Raw genomic sequence first — 23115 nt, 5'->3', positions numbered from 1 at the left:
TCCAATTGGCATGTAAGCTACTACAGGGCAGTGATCTTCGTCTTGTCTGTTCACCGATGTATCACCAGGGCCTAATTGGTGAGCAATCACTCACTAGATATTTGTTACATCAATAAACAATTTTTAAAAAATAACTTGACTGGATAAATTAGTCCACAACCAAATGTATGTTCAATTAAATCAACTCAGACCTACCTATTTTTTTTCATTACAAATTTGAACTATCCATCATAAAGGGAAAATAAAGTAGTCACTTTTAGTAATAAGTTGCTAAGCATTATTTTATTTCTGTTAAATAAACAACCTAAGCACGTATGCATGGTTTGAATTTTGTTTTCCAGCACTGTACCATATATCTGGAATATTTTTAAAAATTGAACACCATATTTGTTCATACAATCAGACATTATAAGTAAGTGCTCTATGTTGTAGTTTACAAGAAATTTTGCTCTAAAATATCAATAATAATCTCACCTCTTTCAGGTCTTCATATAGTATGAACTTAATATTGTCGCCATCAAGATGTTTGTTCCAGTTGATTGCAAAATCAAAATAGCTGCCCCAAGAAACTAAAAACACAGGGGGAAGACTTTAAGAAATGTTGAATAACTGAGGTTAAAATGATCGTTAATTTACGCTGTAAAATATAAACTATACATATGTGTATATTCTCAAGATATCTTTATGTTATTATAAATCCCTGCCACCAAAAAGCTGACATAAATCAGTCCCATTGTCTAAATTTCTATTTATTTTCTTACCTTTTGGAACATTTTTCATAAATAACACAAAATTAAGCAAGTTACAAAAATGATTCATAAAAACTATAAGACATTCATGAATATTTAGGTGGATAAAAAAATTAAGAAATAGTGAATGACACATGAAACCTGACATAGATAATGCCAGAAAGAAATGATGAAAAAGACATTTTCTAGACATCATTGTTCAATAAAAATGTAATACTAGCCATATATGTAATTTTAAAAAACAAAAGAAACAAATGAAATTAATTTTAATGTTTTACTACACTTAACCCAATTTATCAAAAATATTATTCCATCATATAATCAACAAAAATTTATGAGTGAAACATTACATTCTTTTAATAGTCTAAATCTTCAAAAGCCATTGAGTATGAGACATACTGAGAATCCCAATTTGGATGCCAAATTTTTATTGAAAATACTTGATGTATATTCAGATTTAATAAAACTTACAGTTTAAAAAGTATATTCACATACGCAACTTATTACACTTACTTAAAAGTTTTCCAGTAACTGAATTGTATATCCATTAAAAATTTTGAATTAATTCAAATTTTTTAAAATGAAAAATTTAGTTCCTTAGCACCAGTCCCATTCAAGTCCCGTTGCAAGTGCTCAGTTGTCACATATGGCTAGTGGCTACCACAATGGACAATGCAGATGTAGACACTTATCAGCTGTGCTCTTTACTAGCTCTGTGACGTTGAGCAACTCCTAAAACTCCTTGTACCTTAGATTCCTCATCTGTAAATGGGGCGTTATGAGGTTTAAATGAATTAACACATGCCAAATGCTAAAAACAGTGCCTGCTTCATAGTAACACGCAATAGCTTTTTTTTTTTTTTTTTTTTTTTTTTTTTTTTTTTGAGGTGGAGTCTCGCTCTGTCACCCAGGCTGGGGTGCAGTGGCATGATGTCGGCTCACTGCAATCTCTGCCTCCCGGTTTCAAGCAATTCTGTCTCAGTCTCCTGAGTAGCTGGGACTACAGGCACACACCACCATGCCTGGCTAACTTTTGTATTTTTGGTAGAGACGAGGTTTCACCATATTGGTCAGGCTGGTCTTGAACTCCTGACCTCAGGTGATCCACCCGCCTCAGCCACACAAAGGGCTGGGATTACAGGTGAGAGCCACCCCGCTAGGCCTCAATAGCCATTACTATTATTAATAATATCATAATTATTATCATGATCATTGTTATGAAGCCCTTGCTTTGAGCCAGGCAGTTTCCATGTGTTTTATTTTCTGTCACAAATACTGTAAGTTGTCTACCCAACATCCAACACATCCTCTTTTTTGTTGTTAACCAAACCCTGATTATTTGGGTCTAAGCTGATCATGACAATTCTGTTTCTTGATTTCCTGCCTTCCTCAGAGCTGTAATTGGCCACATGAAATGGTTCTGCCCAGTGAGACACAAGCATGAGTCTGCTGGAAGGTTTCTGGCAAAACTATTGCTGTGTGGAGCTAAGGAACATATTTGGCTACTGCTATCCATCCTCCTTTTTCATGACCTAAAGGTGATGATTGGAAGGATAGTAGCCAATTTCAGCGTGTATTGCAAAAAGTATGAGAGAGAGGCCAAGGGAATATCAGAGGTACAGGCCAGAGATCCCAGGAACCAGCTACCTGCCTTCAGACTTCCTGTTAAATGAGAAAAACAAACCTCTCCAAGGATGGATAGGGAAACAGACATTCCCTAAAATGCATTGTCCCACTGATGACAAGTTTCTCATCATCATTTGCAACAACACGGAGGGAGGACATTATGTTAACCAAAATAAGCTAGACACAAAAAGAAAAATACGAAGCCTGGGCAATATAGTGAGGCCCCATCTCTACAAAAAGAAAAAAAAATCAGCTGCGCATGGCGGTAAGTGCCTGTGGTGCCAGCTACTTAGGAGGCTGAGGATCAGGTGAGCCCAGGAGGTCAAGGCTGCAGTGAGCCTCACCGCTGCACTCCAGCCTAGGTGACAGAGTGAAATCTTGTCTCAAAAAAAAAAATAAATAAATAAATAAAGAAAAAAGAGGAGAAGAATACAGCATGTTTTCACTTATATGTGGAATCTTTACAAAGTCAGATACATAATAGAGAGTAGGATGGTGGTTACAGGGGTGGGGAAGGGCAGAAAATAGGGAGACGTAAGTCAAAAGGTACAAACTTGTTATGTAGTTATGAATTATTCAGTTATGAGTATCTTGAGATCTAATGTACAGCATGAGGATGACAGTTAATGATGACAGTTAATGATTTTATACCATATAATGTTTGTTAAAAGAGTAGATTTTAGGTGCTCTTACTAAACATAAAACAGGTAATTGTGTGACATGATGGATATGTTAATTTGCTTGATTGTATTAATCATTTCATTGTGTATACGGTGAAACATCATTTTGTTGTACACCTTAAATAGATACAACAAAAATAAATAAATTTTTTAAAAAGTAGCCCTCTTAGAGTGAACTAACAGCAGCTTCTCCTCCAGGGTCATTGGGCTTTAATATCCCATCTATTATACCGCAGAGACTCAAAAGAGCCACTAATAAAAGGAATCAGTTACTGGTCTCTGGCCACTATACTCATGGATGTAGAGTCACTGCCACTTACAAGCATTGGCAAGTGATTTAACTTTTTTTTTTCAGACGGAGTTTCTCACTTTTGTTGCCCAGGCTGGAGTGCAGTGGTGCCATATCTGCTCACTGCAACCTCTGCCTCCTGGATTCAAACAATTCTCCCGCATCAGCCTCCCAAGTAGCTGAGATTACAGGCATGAGACACCATGCCTGGCTAATTTTGTATTTTTATTTCTTTATTTTTTATTTTATTTTATTTTTTGAGTTGGAGTTTTGCTCTGTCACCCAGGCTGGAGTGCTGTTGATCAATCTCGGCTCACTGCAACCTCTGCCTCCTGGGTTCAAGCAAGTCTTCTGCCTCAGCCTACTGAGTAGCTGGGATTACAGGCATGCACCAACACACCTGGCTAATTTTTGTGTTTTTAGTAGAGACGGGGTTTTGCCATGTTGGCCAGACTGGTCTCAAACTCTTAACCTCGAGTCATCTGCCCGCCTCAGCCTCCCGAAGTGCTGGAACTACAGGCGTGAGCTACTGTGCCTGTCAGATTTATATTTTGATTAGTTTCCTCATCTGTACAATGGAGCTAATACCACCTTACTCATAGTTTGTTATAAATCTTAAATAAAATAATGTATAGACGACCCCTACTTTAGCACCTGGAGCATTAATAGACACTTAGAGTTATCAATAAACCAGAGACAAAACATCAACATGTTTAACAAAACTTATTTCTGACAAAAACTTATTTTCTTTCTAGCAAACAAATGTCTTAGGTATAGTAGCTCAGTGTCATGGTTTTTTAAAAAATATTTTTTGTTTTTATTAGTGTTATATAGTGACAAGGAAGTTAACTACAAATGGTTTTCTACATCACTCTCTGTTAAAGCTCTCTTTGTCCCATGTCTTTTCTATAGCCACTCTGTACTCATAGTCAACATACGACTTGTCCAAATTAGTTTTTTTGTTTGTTTGTTTGTTTGTTTGTTTGAGACAGAGTCTCGCTTTGCCAAGCTGGAGTGCAGTGGCGCCATCTCAGCTCACTGCAACCCCTGCCTTCTGGGTACAAGCAATTTTCCTGCTTCAGCTTCCCGAGTAGCTGGGACTACAGGTGCGTGCCACCATGCCTGGCTAATTTTTTGTATTTTTAGTAGAGATGGGGTTTCACCGTATTAGCCAGGACGGTCTTGATCTCCTGACCTTGTGATCTGCCCGCCTCGGCCTCCCAAAGTGCTAGGATTACAGGCATGAGCCACCATACCTGGCCCCAGATTCATTTTTAAAACAGCAATGCATTTAATTGTTGGGTGCACAGAACTAATGGTGCTATAACAGTTCATTTAAATGTAACTTTTTGGTTCCCAGATCTACCTAAATCTTCTTCCTTTACCCTAAAACACATTTGGGTTTTCACATTTATGTGGTCATCTGTTCAAGTAAGAAAAATTCTTTTACCAACAGCCATACCTTGTCCTTTCATGAACTGTCTGAAGAATTCATCCCAAGAGCCATAGCTTGGAGTATTGGGGACATCGTTGTGGAAATGGAAAAAAGATACTGCCATATCTTTGGGGTTTCGAAATATCACCAATATCTAGGGAGCAAAAACTGAGTTAATTTATTTAGGTCTATGTTTTGAAATTTGGAAAATTGAAAGGGTGAGCAATATCATCGTGTCTACTCGTATATTACATAATTGTGTTAATATATAGAGAAAGAATGACAGTAGGAAACTGAGGAACAGGAAGTGGCTGATGGGGAAATCTGGGGAAAGGAGAGAAAGAAGAAGAAAAAGATTGATATTGTAGCAGAGGATTCTTGCGAATGAATTTAGGCAATAAGATGCATAGAAGATGTAAAAAGGAAAAAAAATACCAAGCTCACGAGGATAATCACAAGAGTATGACCTGAAAGCTTAAACCCTCAAATAAAAATTGCAAATAATGTTAAGGACGACAAAAATAATGTTTTAGAGTTGGTAGGAGAAGATTAAAGAATGGCAAAGCCCAGTCTCTGGGTATGATGTTTATGGGTGAGTAGATGATGCAGAATGTCTGAATTCCTATATCTCTCTTCTCTGATGAGGAAAATGTTCCTTTGGATGAGTAGCGTGAAATAAACATCGTAAAGAACAAACTGAAACCCCGGAGAACTAAAAGATCGTAGAGGATCACACGTCTGCTCTGAGTTCAGCCTTCTGGCCTGAAGCCTTCTATTTCAAGAACTGAGGAAACTGGAGGACGCATGATCCAGCATGTTCCTGAATTCCGAGGAATCTGAAAACATGTGAGGCCAGGCAACTAGAACAGGCAGAAGTCATTTCACTTTCAGAAAGGGGAAAGATGTGGATTTTGCAAACTGCAGATTTGTAATACTCACTTTCATTAGGGAGAAGTCTAGAATTGACTAAAAACAAGATTTGGGGCCACATAAAAGAGGAAACTGTAACCAACAGGGGGCAACATGGGTCCTCTAAGAACAAGTCAGCTAACACCTGGATTTTTTCAACATGGTTTTAGATTAGTAGGTGAAGTAGCTTATGATTTCTCCTACAAAAAAAGTAAGAATGTAAGCCAGAATCAGGAGCAGTTAGGCATATGAAACTGACTGGGGGCTGGGCATGGTGGCTCATGCCTGTTATCCCAGCACTTTGGGAGGCTGAGGTGGGTGGATCACTTGAGATCAGGAGTTCGAGACCAGCCTGGCCAACATGGGGAAACCCTGCCTCTACTAAAAATACAAAAATTAGCCAGGCGCGGTGTTGCACACCTGTAGTCTCAGCTACTCGGGAGGCTGAGGCAGGAGAATTGGTTGAACCTAGGAGACGGAGGTTGCCATGAGCTGAGATCGTGCCATTGCACTGTATCCTGGGCAACAGAGCAAGATTCCATCTCAACAATAACAACAACAAAACTCACTGGGTATAAATAGTTAATTAACTAATGTAAACCTGCTGGGAGGTTTTTAATAAGCCCTTCCACTATCTTGGCTGGGTCATAGTTAATGTTTTAATGAATCATTTAGGTAAAGATATAGAAGCTATATTTACCAAATTTGTAAATAACATGAAAGTGGGAGGGAATCAGGATCCCAAAATACCTTGTCTGCCTAAAGAATTTAACTAACACCCGGGCTGGTGCGGCGGCGGAGACGTCAGCGCCAGGAGACTCCGGGTGGCGGCTGCGCCTGCGCCGTAGGCGGGCCACGGCCTGGACGCGCTGCGGGGAGGGGCGGAGCGAGCGGGCGGGAGCGCGCGCTGGGCCCGCCTTGGCCACCGCTGCTGCTGGGGAATAATCTGGGCGGCAGCGGGCGGCCTCTGCTAGCGGCCACGAGCCACTTCTGCGGCTGCGCAGAGAAGCAAAGGTCGCCGGTCCCAAGTCGTCCCCCTCTCCACCCCCCAGAAGGGGCGAGAGGGAGCCGCAGCTGATGTCAGGCCCTGGAAACCAAAATCCTACTCTATCTCTGATTTTTCACTACTTTAAAATACTTCATGTAAGGGGTGGAGCCAAGATGGCCGAATAGGAACAGCTCCGGTCTCCAGCTCCCAGCCCCAGCGACACAGAAGACGGATGATTTCTGCATTTCTGCTTGAGGTACCGGTTTCATCTCACTAGGGAGTGCCTAACAGTGGGTACAGGACAGTCGGTGAAGCGCACTGTGCGCAAGCCGAAGCAGGGCGAGGCATTGCCTCACTCGGGAAGCGCAAGGGGTCAGGGAGTTCCCTTTCCTAGTCAAAGAAAGGGGAAACAGACGGCACCTGGAATATCGGGTCAGTCCCATCCTAATGCTGCGCTTTTCCAACGGGCCTGGAAAACGGCACACTAGGAGATTGTGTCCTGCACCTGGCTCGGAGGGTCCTATGCCCACAGAGTCTCGCTGATTGCTAGCACAGCAGTCTGAGATCAAGCTGCAAGGCGGCAGCGAGGCTGGGGGAGGGGCGCCCGCCATTGCCCAGGCTTGCTTAGGTAAACAAAGCAGCCAGGAAGCTCGAACTGGGTGGAGCCCACCACAGCTCAAGGAGGCCTGCCTGCCTCTGTAGGCTCCACCTCTGGGGGCAGGGCACAGACAAACAAAAACTCAGCAAGAAACTCCACAGACTTAAATGTCCCTGTCTGACTGACAGCTTTGAAGAGAGTAGTGGTTCTCCCAGCATGCAGCTGGAGATCTGAGAACGGACAGACTGCCTCCTAAAGTGGGTCCCTCACCCCTGAGCAGCCTAACTGGGAGGCACCGCCCCAGTAGGGACAGACTGACACCTCACTCAGCCAGGTACTCCTCTGAGACAAAACTTTCAGAGGAACTATCAGACAGCTGAATTTGTGGTCTCACGAAAATCCGCTGTTCTGCAGCCACCACTGCTGACACCCAGCCAAACAGGGTCTGGAGTGGACCTCTAGTAAACTCCAACAGACCTGCAGCTGAGGGTCCTGGCTGGTAGAAGGAAAACTAACAAACAGAAAGGACATCCACACCAAAAACCCATCTGTACATCACCATTATCAAAGACAAAAAGTAGATAAAACCACAAAGATGGGGAAAAAACAGAACACAAAAACTGGAAACTCTAACAGAGCACCTCCCCTCCTCCAAAGGAACGCAGTTCCTCACCAGCAACGGAACAAAGCTGGATGGAGGATGACTTTGACGAGTTGAGAGAAGAAGGCTTCAGACGATCAAACTACTCTGAGCTACGGGAGGAAATTCAAAACAATAGCAAAGAAGTTAAAAACTTTGAAAAAAAATTAGAAGAATGGATAACTAGAATAACCAATGGAGAGAAGGGCTTAAAGGAGCTGATGGAGCTGAAAGCCAAGTTTCAAGAACTACGCGAAGATTGCAGAAGCCTCAGTAGCAGATGCGATCAACTGGAAGAAAGGGTATCGCTGATGGAAGAGGAAATGAATGAAATGAAGAGAGAAGGGAAGTTTAGAGAAAAAAGAATAAAAAGAAATGAACAAAGCCTCCAAGAAATTTGGGACTATGTGAAAAGACCAAACCTACGTCTGATTGGTGTACCTGAAAATGATGGGGAGAATGGAACCAAGTTGGAAAACACTCTGCAAGATATTATCCAGGAGAACTTCCCCAATCTAGCAAAGCAGGCCAGCATTCAGATTCAGGAAATACAGAGAATGCCACAAAGATACTCCTCAAGAAGAGCAACTCCAAGACACATAATTGTCAGATTCACCAAAGTTGAAATGAAGGAAAAAATGTTAAGGGCAGCCAGAGAGAAAGGTCGGGTTACCCACAAAGGGAAGCCCATCAGACTAACAGCTGATCTCTCAGCAGAAACTCTACAAGCCAGAAGAGAGTGGGGGCCGATATTCAACATTCTTAAAGAAAAGAATTTTCAACCCAGAATTTCCTATCCAGCCAAACTAAGCTTCATAAGTGAAGGAGAAATAAAATACTTTACAGACAAGCAAATGCTGAGTGATTTTGTCACCACCAGGCCTGCCCTAAAAGAGCTCCTGAAGGAAGCACTAAACATGGAAAAGAACAACTGGTACCAGCCACTGCAAAAACACGCCAAATTGTAAAGACCATCGAGGCTAGGAAGAAACTATAGCAACTAACGAGCAAAATAACCAACTAACATCATAATGACAGGATCAGATTCACACATAACAATATTAACGTTTAATGTAAATGGGCTAAATGCTCCAATCAAAAGACACAGACTGGCAAACTGGATAAGGAGTCAGGACCCATCAGTGTGCTATATTCAGGAAACCCATCTCACGTGCAGAGACACACATAGACTCAAAATAAAGGGATGGAGGAAGATCTATCAAGCAACTGGAAAACAAAAAAAGGCAGGGGTTGCAATCCTAGTCTCTGATAAAATAGACTTTAAACCAACAAAGATCAAAAGAGACAAAGAAGGCCATTACATAATGGTAAAGGGATCAATTCAACAAGAAGAGCTAACTATCCTAAATATATATGCACCCAACACAGGAGCACCCAGATTCATAAAGCAAGTCCTCAGTGACCTACAAAGGGACTTAAACTCCCACACAATAATAATGGGAGATTTTAACACCCCGCTGTCAACATTAGACAGATCAACGAGACAGAAAGTTAACAAGGATATCCAGGAATTGAACTCAGCTCTACACCTAATAGACATCTACAGAACTCTCCACCCCAAATCAACAGAATATACATTTTTTTCAGCACCACACCACACCTATTCCAAAATTGACCACATAGTTGGAAGTAAAGCTCTCCTCAGCAAATGTAAAAGAACAGAAATTATAACAAACTGTCTTTCAGACCACAGTGCAATCAAACTAGAACTCAGGATTAAGAAACTCACTCAAAACCGCTCAACTACATGGAAACTGAACAACCTGCTCCTGAATGACTATTGGGTACATAATGAAATGAAGGCAGAAATAAAGATGTTCTTTGAAACCAACGAGAACAAAGACACAACATACCAGAATCTCTGGGACACGTTCAAAGCAGTGTGTAGAGGGAAATTTATAGCACTAAATGCCCACAAGAGAAAGCAGGAAAGATCCAAAATTGACACCCTAACATCACAATTAAAAGAACTAGAAAAGCAAGAGCAAACACATTCAAAAGCTAGCAGAAGGCTAGAAATAACTAAAATTGGAGCAGAACTGAAGGAAATAGAGACACAAAAAACCCTTCGAAAAATTAACGAATCCAGGAGCTGGTTTTTTGAAAAGATCAACAAAATTGATGGACCGCTAGCAAGACTAATAAAGAAGAAAAGAGAGAAGAATCAAATAGATGCAATAAAAAACGAAAAAGGGGATATCACCACCGATCCCACTGAAATACAATCTACCATCAGAGAATACTACAAACACCTCTATGCAAATAAACTAGAAAATCTAGAAGAAATGGATAAATTCCTCGACAAATACACCCTCCCAAGACTAAACCAGGAAGAAGTTGAATCTCTGAATAGACCAATAACAGGTTCTGAAATTGTGGCAACAATCAATAGCTTACCAACCAAAAAGAGTCCAGGACCTGATGGATTCACAGCTGAATTCTACCAGAGGTACAAGGAGGAACTGGTACCATTCCTTCTGAAACTATTCCAATCGATGGAAAAAGAGGGAGTCCTCCCTAACACATTTTACGAAGCCAGCATCGTCCTGATACCAAAGCCTGGCAGAGACATAACCAAAAAAGAGAATTTCAGACCAATATCCTTGATGAACATTGATGCAAAAATCCTCAATAAAATACTGGCAAACCGAATCCAGCAGCACATCAAAAAGCTTATCCACCATAATCAAGTGGGCTTCATCCCTGGGATGCAAGGCTGGTTCAACATACGCAAATCAATAAATGTAATCCAGCATATAAACAGAACCAAAGACAAAAACCACATGATTATCTCAATAGATGCAGAAAAGGCCTTTGACAAAATTCAACAACCCTTCATGCTAAAAACGCTCAATAAATTAGGTATTGATGGGACGTATCTCAAAATAATAAGAGCTATCTATGACAAACCCACAGCCAATATCATACTGAATGGGCAAAAACTGGAAGCATTCCCTCTGAAAACTGGCAGAAGACAGGGATGCCCTCTCTCACCGCTCCTATTCAACATAGTGCTGGAAGTTCTGGCCAGAGCAATCAGGCAGGAGAAGGAAATCAAGGGTATTCAATTAGGAAAAGAGGAAGTCAAATTGTCCCTGTTTGCAGATGACATGATTGTATATCTAGAAAACCCCATTGTCTCAGCCCAAAACCTCCTTAAGCTGATTAGCAACTTCAGCAAAGTCTCAGGATACAAAATTAATGTACAAAAATCACAAGCATTCTTGTACACCAATAACAGACAAACAGAGAGCCAAATCATGAGTGAACTCCCATTCACAATTGCTTCAAAGAGAATAAAATACCTAGGAATCCAACTTACAAGGGATGTGAAGGACCTCTTCAAGGAGAACTACAAACCACTGCTCAATGAAATAAAAGAGGATACAAACAAATGGAAGAACATTCCATGCTCATGGGTTGGAAGAATCAATATCGTGAAAATGGCCATACTGCCCAAGGTAATTTATAGATTCAATGCCATCCCCATCAAGCTACCAATGACTTTCTTCACAGAATTGGAAAAAACTACTTTAAAGTTCATATGGAACCAAAAAAGAGCCTGCATCGCCAAGTCAATCCTCAGCCAAAAGAACAAAGCTGGAGGCATCACGCTACCTGACTTTAAACTATACTACAAGGCTACAGTAACCAAAACAGCATGGTACTGGTACCACAACAGAGACATAGATCAATGGAACAGAACAGAGCCCTCAGAAATGATGCCGCATATCTACAACTATCTGATCTTTGACAAACCTGACAAAAACAAGCAATGGGGAAAGGATTCCCTATTTAATAAATGATGCTGGGAAAACTGGCTAGCCATATGTAGAAAGCTGAAACTGGATCCCTTCCTTACACCTTATACAAAAATTAATTCAAGATGGATTAAAGACTTATATGTTAGATCTAAAACCATTAAAATCCTACAAGAAAACCTAGGCAATACCATTCAGGACATAGGCGTGGGCAAAGACTTCATGTCTAAAACACCAAAAGCAATGGCAACAAAAGGCAAAATTGACAAATGGGATCTCATTAAACTAAAGAGCTTCTGCACAGCAAAAGAAACTACCATCAGAGTGAACAGGCAACCTACAGAATGGGAGAAAATTTTTTCAACCTACTCATCTGACAAAGGGCTAATATCCAGAATCTACAATGAACTCAAACAAATTTACAAGAAAAAAACAAACAACCCCATCAAAAAGTGGGCGAAGGACATGAACAGACACTTCTCAAAAGAAGACATTTATGCAGCCAAAAAACACATGAAGAAATGCTCATCATCACTGGCCATCAGAGAAATGCAAATCAAAACCACAGTGAGATACCATCTCACACCAGTTAGAATGGCCATCATTAAAAAATCAGGAAACAACAAGTGCTGGAGAGGATGTGGAGAAATAGGAACACTTTTACACCGTTGGTGGGACTGTAAACTAGTTCAACCATTGTGGAAGTCAGTGTGGCGATTCCTCAGGGATCTAGAACTAGAAATACCATTTGACCCAGCCATCCCATTACTGGGTATATACCCAAAGGACTATAAATCATGCTGCTATAAAGACACATGCACACGTATGTTTATTGCGGCACTATTCACAATAGCAAAGAGTTGGAACCAACCCAAATGTCCAACAACAATAGACTGGATTAAGAAAATGTGGCACATATACACCATGGAATACTATGCAGCCATAAAAAATGATGAGTTCGTGTCCTTTGTAGGGACATGGATGAAACTGGAAAACATCATTCTCAGTAAACTATCACAAGGACAAAAAACCAAACACCACATGTTCTCACTCATAGGTGGGAATTGAACGATGAGAACTCATGGACACAAGAAGGGGAACATCACACTCCGGGGACTGTTGTGGGGTGGGGGGAGCGGGGAGGGACAGCATTAGGAGATACACCTAATGCTAAATAACGAGTTAATGGGTGCAGGAAATCAACATGGCACATGGATACATATGTTAACAAACCTGCACATTGTGCACATGTACCCTAAAACCCTAAAGTATAAAAAAAAAAAAAAAAAAAACTTCATGTAAGTGGGAAAAAAAAAAAGAATTTAACTAACACCAACAGGATAAAATTGAGTAGAGATCAATGGGTCTGGGTCTTGTCTTGTGCTTAGATCTATCACTCATCCCTGCCGCTAGTCCAAATATAGTAGATTTTTGCCATTTGAGGGTTTTATATTTGAGGCTTTAACTACCACTCAGTTGCCCTGGCTTGTAGCAATCTGTAAGTTTACAAAGACATAAATTTGAATTTGAGGGCTAATTGGCTGGAGCATGAACAAATTCCCCACATCAACGTCTTACCTCCCTGCTGTTGCTCTTGTTTTTTGTTGTTTTTCAGACCGGGTCTGACTCTGTTACCCAGGCTGGAGTGCAGTGTCGCGATCTCGCTCACTGCAACCTCTGCCTCCTGGACTCAAGCAATCCTCCACCTCAGCCTCCCAAGTAGCTGGGACCACAGCGGTGCACCACCATGCCTGGCTAATTTTTGTATTTTTTGTAGAGACAGGGGTCTCACTATGTTGCCCAGGCTGGTCTTGAACTCCTGGGCTCAAGTGATCCTCCTGCCTCGGCCTCCCAAAGTGCTGGGATTACAGACGTGAGCCACTGCATCCAGCCCCTGTTGCTCTTTTCTTGCCCCTGTATTCTTACAAATATGAAACTCTGTTCAAAAGCCTGCGTGCCCTAAGTCCAATGCTTTATAAATTACTTCAGCTCTGTTTATTATAGAGACACTAAGGAAAAATGTGTTAACTGCATTAAACGGGGGAAATTATGTGTTAAAATGGTATGTCAGGCTTTACACATTCGCAATATAAGGAAAAACTGTTTAACAGAGCTATTCAAAGCTGGCTTAGGGGATACTGGAGATCTTTAGCATTGGAGGTGCCCAATCATGGTCCAGCTGCTTAGTGGAATTCAAACACTCAATGGGAATTAGCGTAGATGACCTTTAAGATATTTTCCCATTTTAAGCTACTAGGATTCTTGTATCATGGCCACAAACCTGCTCATTCTAAACCTCCACTTCCCTAAGGTTTCTTTCCTACTCTTCCTTTCTTATTTTGCTTCCTCTCCTGCCTCTTACCATTGAAATTGTAGTTATCTTAACAGTTTTCCTCTTTTGCCTTTCTTTGCTCTTACCTCGCTATTCTCCCATTCTTCTTGCTAGCATTCGGTGGGAGTTTAATTTTTTTTTTTTTTTGAGACAAGGTCTCGCTCTGCCGCCCAGGCTGGAGAGCAGTGGTGAGATTTTGGCTCACTGCAACCTCCGCCTCTCAGATTCAAGCGATTCTCTTGCCTCAGCCTCCCAAGTACCTGGGATTACAGGCACGTGCTATCACACCTGGATATTTTTAGTAGGTTGGTGCAAAAGTAATTGGGTTTTTGCCATTAAAAGTAATGCAAAAAACGTAATTACTTTTCACCAACCTAATATTTTTTTGTAGAGATGTGGTTTCACCATGTTGGCCAGGCTGGTCTCGAACTACTGACTCCAAGTGATCTGCCCACCTCGGCCTCTCAAAGTGCTGGGATTACAAGCATGAGTCACCGCACCCTGCAGGGAATTTAAATAAATCTTGATTGTAATTAATTCAAATCATTTTCTTCTGAGATAGAAAAACGGCACCAAGAAATAAGGAATGGAGGGGAGATCAGGGAGAGGAAACAGAAAGGGTTGGGTAAAAACTAGTAATTACAAGAAATATATCAATACTGATTAATAAAACAACATTTTTAAACAAATGATAAGGACAGCCAAAGCACATACAGTTCTGTATGCATGCTGTGAAGTTTATTACTACATGTGAAATTCAAAAATGAAATAGTTTTAGCCAGGCATGGTGGCTCATGCCTGTAATCTCATCACTTTGGGAGGCCTTGGTGGCAGAAAGATCTCTTGAGGCCAGGAGTTCAAGACCAGCCTGGGCAACAGAGTGAGATGCTGTCTCTATAAAATTTTTAAATATATTTGAAAAAATAGTTTTAGGCCTCAGGTAAATAGTGCGCACCAGAAAGAAACAAAGGAACATTTTTTTTCTCATTTTACTAAATTGCATTTTTTGTGTGTGCATGAAACACTAAATATTCTAGCAGGATTTGGAAAATTATTCACTGTAAAACAGGTTATAAAATACATTTTATTCTATGCATATGTTTTATTTCCTTGTCGAAAATGCATTTGACTTGACTGCAACTATAGCAAATATATGTCAAGAAAGAAACAAAAACAAAAAAACTAAAGGTCACACTTCATTTATTAAGCTTCTATGAGGAGGAACAAACTCATGATATACTTCCAAAAACTAATATCTATACATAGAAATTTCAAAGAATTATCAGTAGGAAAGGACACTCACCTTGGCTTTATTCTCGAAGATAGACCCAGGTAATTTGTCATAGTGGAGATGAGTTGTCAAAATCCTTGGTGATTGAAAGCCTTTCATTCTCTTAAAAATATACACAAAAAGGTGAAAATGTGCGTGTGTGTGTGTGTGTGTGTGTTGAATCACTCCTAGGTTTGGTATCTAAATGATAGTTTCTAGCACTACTGTCACTATATCTTCTCCTCCTCCTCCAATTTTTCTTTCTTTCTTTCTTTTTTGAAACAGAGTCTCACTCTGTCGCCCAAGCTAGAGTGCTGTGGCGCGATCTCAGCTCACTGCAACCTCTGCCTCCTGGGTTCAACCAATTCTCCTTTCTCAGCCTCCCGAGTACTGGATTTACAGGTATCTACCACCACGCCCAGCTAATTTTTGTATTTTTAGTAGAGACAGGGTTTCACCATGTTGGCCAGGCTGGTCTGAAACTCCTGACCTCAGGTAATCTGCTCGCCTCAGCCTCCCAAAGTGCTGGGATTACAGGCGTGAGCCACCGCGCCTAGCCAATTTTTCTTTATTTCTGTTTTCTTACTTTGTGGAGATGAGGAATGAAGAATCATAAATAAACAAATAATTAAAATATTCTTGAATTTCTTTTTTGTACCCTGCTTACCATTTCCCAATGATTTTTGTAATTTTTTTAAAAATTACCTTTTCCCCACAATCATATCAAATCCATTTTGTTCAAGACAGCTCATAATCTGAAATACACACTTTCACTTAATTTGGATCCCTTCTATATTCAAGGTCTTTAACAGAAATATTCAAGTCTTTCTACAGTTCCTGCAAATCCATTTTTAACATCTAAATCTTTGTGTTTAACCAGTTAAAACTCTAGGCAATAAAATATCTCAATGGAACCTGAAAGTACAGAGTTATTTAAATGTCCGAGAAATGTTTTATGAGAGAAATTCTTGTCAGTATATGGACTAAGGTGATTGATTCTTTTTCTGTAATCTGTTTCTATTGATAATTTTGAAGATAAAATTATCTATTTAATCTGCCAGGATTAAGGGTTTTCACTTACAATCAGACCATTAGTGTATGTTATGCAGGGAAGTAAGGCTTCAAGTTTTTAGTCCCACATCTGTAGAGGTCACTCACTGATTGGTTGTAGCTACAATATAATATAAGTGATAAAAGGATATTCAGATGTTTGTAGCCAATTGTTCTGTAAAAACTTAGTGGAGGCCGGGCATCCTGACCAACATGGTGAAACTCTGTCTCTACTAAAAATACAAAAAATTAGCTGGGCATGGTGGTGCACACCTGTAGTCCCAGCTACTCAGGAGGCTGAGGCAGGAGAATCACTTGAACCTAGGAGGCGGAGGTTGCAGTGAGCTGAGATCGCGCCTCTGCACTCCAGCCTAGGCGACAGAGTGAGACTTTGTTTAAAACAAAAAACAAAACAAAACAAAACTTAGTGGAGATCTCAACTCAAGCAAGGGAGCAAAAAATGAAATTTTAAAAATAAAACACTTTAAATCAATGATAGGGATCCGAGTGGTGACTAGCAGTGTAAAATCTGATTTACATCAAATGGTACTTTTAAATATTTGAAGCATTTTCATACTCATTCACAACAATCCTCTTAGGTAGATATTGTAACCCCCATTTTAGAGATTAAGAACAGGCTTTGAGGTTTTAAGCACTTTGTGCAAAATTGCACATGTGGTTATTTTCAGATTAAGTTATAGACTGCAGTTTCCACGAAACTGCATGGCCAAAAATCATGTACAGACACATGAGAAATGGTAAAGTTACTAAAAGGATTAGAAAACACCCAAGGGAAAAATCGAAGTTAACTGTAACTAAATTAGATAGCTACATAATATATAATACTATGTTAACTAAAATGTGTAATATAGCCCAAATGTGAGCAAAGACTAGATACCTTATTTAAGGAAAAATATGTACTCCAGAAAAGTTCTCCGTAAAGCAAATAATTGTTAAAGTGAAGTTCATTTCACTGATTTCCATTTAAAATTAAAGGGCATATTGGCCAGGTGTGGTGGCTCATGCCTGTAATCCCAGCACTTTGGGAGGCTGAGGAGGGTGGATCACTTGAGGTCAGGAGTTTGAGAGTAGCCTGTCCAACATGATGAAACCCGTCTCTACTAAAAACATTGCTGAAAGTTTTACTGAGACTGTGGTTCCCCTTTGAATACAGCCTTCCCTTCCCCGCTGCATTCTGGTGTGTCTAGGAGTGGGGAGAGGCTGTCTTCCATGTCCTTTTTCTGTCCAAGCACTGAAGTCCTGAGGCAGACCCTCCTCCCGCCCCTTTCTTGCCTTCCCTGGACAGGGAGTAGAACATCCTATCTCACATCCAAGACCCAGTTAGTCGTATTGGGAAGGTAAGTAATAACAGCTAGGGTGACCTGTTATCCCCTTCACGCACATCAGTGGCATACTGTCTTAGCTAATGCTTGATTCCTTCCCGTCTCTTACACAAACATGAATCATAACTGAGATAGCGAAATCAAAAATCATGTCTGGCTGGGAGCAGTGGCTCATGCCTGTAATCTCAGCACTTTGGGAGGCCAAGGTGGGAGGATCACTTGAGCCCAGGAGTTCATGACCAGCCTGAGCAACGAAATGAAACCCTGTCTCTACAAAAAAAATTTTAAAAAATTAGCCAGGTGTACTGGCACGTGCCTGCAGTCCCAACTACTCAGGAGGGTGAAGCGGGAGGATCGCTTGAGCCCAGGAGGTCGAGGCTGCAGTAAGCCATGATCACACCACTGCACTACAGCCTGGGCAATGAAGTGAGACTCCATTTCAAATAAAAATCATGCCTTACTAGGAAAAGACTGGTGATTCCTAGTACCACCCTGCACAGGTCCATGTCTTCAGAGATGAGGCTTTTCTGTTCATTTCCTGAGGTTTCTTAGCTTACTTTTCCCCTACTTAAAATAAAAAGAACAAAAACAGGCTGGCTATACAGTATAGTCGTTAAAAGCTCAAACTAGAAAACTTGGGTTCAAATCTTGGCTCTATCATTTATTAGTCCCTTGACCTTGGGCAAGTCCCTAGCAGTTCTATCTTTTGTGAAATGGTAATAAGGTTATTTTGCAAAAAACGAGATGATACCTGAACAGCTGAGGATATGGTAAGCACACAGTAAATTGTGATAATTATTAGCATTGCACTTTCTAAACTGAAAACTAAAGAATCTCCAAACTGGAAGAAATCTTTCTATGATAATTTGCTGTAAGGTTAAAGGCTGTTTGTACTAACCTGATATCTTTCTGAATCCCCACATTCAAGAACTGGGAATTCTGGATATTCAAACTGTATTTTAGAAACAGCATATATTAATTCACTGACAATGTAGAGAATCCAGTTTGAACCTATCGGAAAAATCACAGAATAAAAACTCATTACAGAGTCTTGATATAACAAAAGGACGTTACTTTCGCATATACATAATTGTAGATTAAAATCTACAACCATTCCCTGATGTGTATATTTAGTTCTTCTGTGTTTGAAATAACTTGGGCTATGGAAAGAAATGGTTTGATGGAAAACAGCATTTACCTATAATTAGTATAAAATTCAACTTATTTCTCAGATGGCTCCTTTAACAAGGGACAATGCTTCATTTTGAATCTAGAATATGTTTCTTATAGAACAATGTTATGTTATAGAAATAGTTTATTATAAGTTGCATATATTATTTTACATTAAATTAATACATATTTTCTATAGGAATCTATAATTTTGATTTTATGAAAACAGCATCAGTTAAGAAAAAAGATATTAAATGAGGTTGGCTTTAATAAACAACAGTAGAAAGAATCAAAAGGAGATGGTAGAAAGCAGGATAATTTAGATTCTTCATGTCTTATTTTCCGTTGTTGAAGGATCTTTGTAAAAGTGATTTGAGAAACTGATGGAGCAATAGTTGATCCTGAAAAATAATTTATAACATGGAAACCATCATGTAAATTATAGAAGTGGCTGTGCTTTTGTCCAGCCAGAAATCAAGACAAAATCACTGCTACTGTCACTGTTCCTTGCCAACTGGACTTTCCCATATTCATGCTCCTCCCTTCCAGGCCCATCATCCACCCCCTTCTGCCCTCCATCCTCTGTCACGCCTTTCCACACAGAGCTCTTCCTTCACTCGGGTTTTTTAATCTAGCAGTTCTATCTACTGATTTTACAACCTATGCACTTAACCACGGTGGCCCTCCTCCTCACTGATGCTCAGCCAGATTCCTGCAATGAGAAACCGCCTTCATCCCACCTTTGTCTCACACCCTCCCCAACCTACTCCCTATGAGAAGTGTACTTGTAGGAAACGACTTGTTATTTACCACACTTCGGATAAGATGCTAGCACGATGTCATCATGTCTGGCTTCGAAGGTGTCCAGCGCTTGGAAAGTTTCTGAAGTGCACATGTTGATGGGGTAAGGAATCCCCTGATAGGTGAAAAATAAGTGAGAAAGTGCAGTTTCTTTTGATTTTTCTAAAGCTTCATCAACATACTCAATAAATTTGGATTTATCAGCCATGGTGGCTCCCTGTAAATGAACCTGCTCTGTGGCTGTCCAGGGGGAGTGATTGCTTTTAATGGAGTTGGGCAGGGGCTGGGATAAAGGGCTCCTCCCAGTCACATGAAAAAGAAATCATTTAATTCTCATCCACCCCTCCCTCACTTTTGCATATCCTCCTGGCAAAAGCTAAACCACAGGTGCAAAATAGGCTGAGGATCAGTGAATATTACCCCAAGGGTTGATTACAGGACCATTTAGGCAACCTGCCCAATGAAAGTAAGAATAGAATATCTTAACAGAAGAAAATATATATTAAATATCTAACAAATAGGTATTTAATCAGGCATGCAATTTTTCTATTAGAAATTCACAGAATGAAACCTCAGTTCTCTCCTGGGTTGATAGATTTCCACACATATCCTATGTGGTGTGAAAGGAAGCAATGGGATTGTGAGGTAGGTTGGTGGGGTGGAAAAGAGACCAGATTTGGGGGCAGTCTCAGGCACTCTCATTTACTGGCTCAATATATACACAAGTCTAAAGACCTGAGTTTGAACCTTGACTCTACTATTTACTAGTTGTGTTACTCTGAGCTAATGATAATATATCTCTAAAAGTTTATGTAATATTGTTAACAGTGGAAATGTATCTGAGTTACCCCATATGGGTCTGCAGCAACCTCACTTCTTGCCTCCTCAGAAGAAAGAATTGACTGAGGATGTAAGGCAGAAAAAGAGACTGAGGCAAGTTTCAGAGCAGGAGTGGAAGTTTATTAAAAGATTTAGAGCAGGAAAGAAAGGAAAGTACACTTAGAAGAGACCCAAGTGGGTGACTTCAAGAACAAGTGCAATGTTTAACCTTGAGGCTAGGCCTTCATAGGCTGGCCCACTTCCAGCATCTCACACCACTTTCCCATGATTCTTCCTTTAGGGTGGGCTGCCCTCCTTACCCTCAAGAAGGAAGCATGTGTAGTGTGTTTAGGAAGCTGTATGCATGCCCATCTGAGGCTTTCTTCCCTTTTCCAGTGTAGTGCCCCCAGAAGGTCATACTATGTCATTGTGTCTCTTAATGTGCGTGCAGGGGAAGGTGCTTCTCCCTGGAACATTTCCTAGGGTACAGTCTTTCTCTAGCAGCCACTCTCCCCTTTTTCCTTTGGGTAAGTTGGCCCACACTTCCCATCTCCCAGCAACTTGGTGTGGCCTTGTGGCTAAAACAGTAAGTTGATGGCTCTCCAATCTTCTTTAGTGCCTTCCCCATACCTGGAAGGTAAATACTGTGTTGGCAAGCCAGATTTGCTAATTCGGAGGAAAGCACACTCCAGGGGATGGCAGACTAACAAGATAGAGGAAACTGGCTTACCAGATGGCCTTGAGAAAGAGAGCCACCCTCCTGTGACTCACACTGTGTAACAGGCCTCCTTCTGACCTGTATGTGAAAGAGCATAATTGTTCATCTTGTTTGAGCCACTGAATTATTGCAGTCTCAACAATTACAATTATAATTACTCAAAAGTTATAGCAGTTTAGCCTATATCCTATCTGGTACATTTTCTGGGTCATAATTTACTCTTTGGCCTCTTGATAAGTCAAATATCTATAAACATAGACTGTATATTTCTTCTTATTTCTCTCCCATTATCTTCCCCACATCCTTCTTCTTACCTGTCTTCCATTTTTATAAGAAGGTAATTTTTTTCACTGTATTTACCTTTCTCTTCACCAGTTAAGAAGGTGACTTCTAGTTATGCTTAGTTACCTAGCTGTACTGTCATTCATGTATCAGTTAAAAGGATAGCTAACATTATTGAGTACTTGCATGTACCACATCCCCTTCCAAATTGCTAAGATTACAGGAATGATGTGATGTAATTTCCTAACAGCCTTATGAAATGGGTGTTGTTTTGCTACCTTTTGCGGTTAGGTTGAGGCCACAGGGGCTAAGTGGCTTCTAGAAGATGAGAGGTGAGGGTTGGTGGGAGGAAAAGCAGGTTTTAATCGGAGAGCCAGCAAACAGAGAAGATGGTGAACTAGTGTTCTAAAGTACCACCTTAAATTTTAAAACTGACCATAGAATTTTTAAGGGGGAAATGTATGGGAGACATGTGGGAGTGGTACAGGATGCAGGGTCCGTATGTCTTGTTTCAATGGCTCTCTTGGGTAATTGCCTGTTTAGAGGTCTGTTTGGCATTATCTTGATTTCAGCCTAATGGTAGTGGAGAAAATGTTTGCGACTCCCCCTAAGCATGAGGATTCTGCAGTTGGGGCTCTGCCCCTGGTTTGTTTCAAGATTAGCTTCTGGAATATTTTAACCAAGAAAACAATTAGATAAACATGCATTGCCAGGGGAGAAGGTCTAGAGAGGGAGGGAGTGAAGGGGTAAGAGGGGAGGGAAAGAAAGTGAGTGATTAAAAGATATTTTAAAAGTTGAGGTTCCTGGTTATAATTGCAGAGTCAGGCTTTGGAGGGGCTAGGATTGGAACGCAGTTAGTACAGCTAAGTCCAGGCAGAAAGACACTTACAATGAGATCTCAGAGGGCAGAGGTTTAATAGTTAGTACCAGTGAATTCTTTGGTGCTTCTTTACCTGCTATGAGAAACAAGGCCATGGGATTTTTCACTGAAAAAAAAAAAAATCTTATTTTCTGAGGAGAGAGATTTTTAGGACCACAAGGGCAATAAATTTCCTGGGTTCTGGTGACGCAGGATCGCACATCCCCACCTGGGCCCGGCTCAGCCTGGTGCCCCAGACCACCTATGTTACAGCTCATTCAGTCCCCTGCCTACTCAGGCCCATAGACTCCACAGCTGGCCCAGCCTGGCTGCTGCTTTCTATTGTGTGGGGTGGCTGCGGGCACGAGCAGCAGGCAGAGGGTCACAGTGTTACAGCCTTTTTTGTACCCTCATTTGGCGGATAGCAAGTTCTTGTCCCGCATCCAAGAAGAATGAGGTTATGCTGAAAACTGAAGAGTGAGAAGGGGGGAGAAGAGTTTTACTGAGCAACGGAACAGCTCTCAGCAGAGAGGGGACTCAAAGAGGGTGGTCCACAACCCTAAGGCATGTAGCCCCCTTAGCCTGAAGGTGGGTATGAAAAAAGCTGTAATACTGTATCCCCCACCCTCCACTGGTGTAGGGCAGCCGCCCCACATGAGGGAAGGAGTGACAGGGCCAGGCCAGCCCAGGAGCAGCAGGCTGGAGTGGGGCAATGGGACTAAAAGAGCTGTTAGCATGCTGTAACACCCGCTCTGGGAGCTGGGGTTGCTGGCAC

At 40.9% G+C, this 23115-nt stretch overlaps 1 protein-coding gene across 3 annotated transcripts in view; it reads right to left on the bottom strand.

Annotated features, from left to right (window-relative positions):
* SULT6B1 (sulfotransferase family 6B member 1) overlaps nucleotides 1-23115 on the bottom strand; it is a 35759-nt gene that overhangs the window by 6834 nt on the left and 5810 nt on the right. The window contains exons 2-7 of one of the 3 annotated variants that reach the window (XM_030800565.1): nucleotides 22371-22467; nucleotides 19672-19777; nucleotides 18590-18702; nucleotides 15332-15421; nucleotides 4807-4933; nucleotides 475-569 (exon numbers count right to left, since the gene is read on the bottom strand). In XM_030800565.1, coding sequence (XP_030656425.1) covers nucleotides 475-569; nucleotides 4807-4933; nucleotides 15332-15421; nucleotides 18590-18702; nucleotides 19672-19756 — 510 coding nt within the window. In that variant the 5' untranslated portion in view covers nucleotides 19757-19777; nucleotides 22371-22467. Of the gene's footprint in view, nucleotides 1-474; nucleotides 570-4806; nucleotides 4934-15331; nucleotides 15422-18589; nucleotides 18703-19671; nucleotides 19895-22370; nucleotides 22468-23115 lie in introns of those variants that run through there. The other 2 variants (XM_030800566.1, XM_003262739.3) reach the window with 2 other exon arrangements.

This window comes from Nomascus leucogenys, chromosome 19 (assembly GCF_006542625.1).
Source record: "Nomascus leucogenys isolate Asia chromosome 19, Asia_NLE_v1, whole genome shotgun sequence".
In the NCBI taxonomy this organism is placed as follows: Eukaryota; Metazoa; Chordata; class Mammalia; order Primates; family Hylobatidae; genus Nomascus; species Nomascus leucogenys.
Note: the sequence above shows the minus strand (reverse complement) of the source record. Positions and strands in the feature narration are given on the sequence as shown.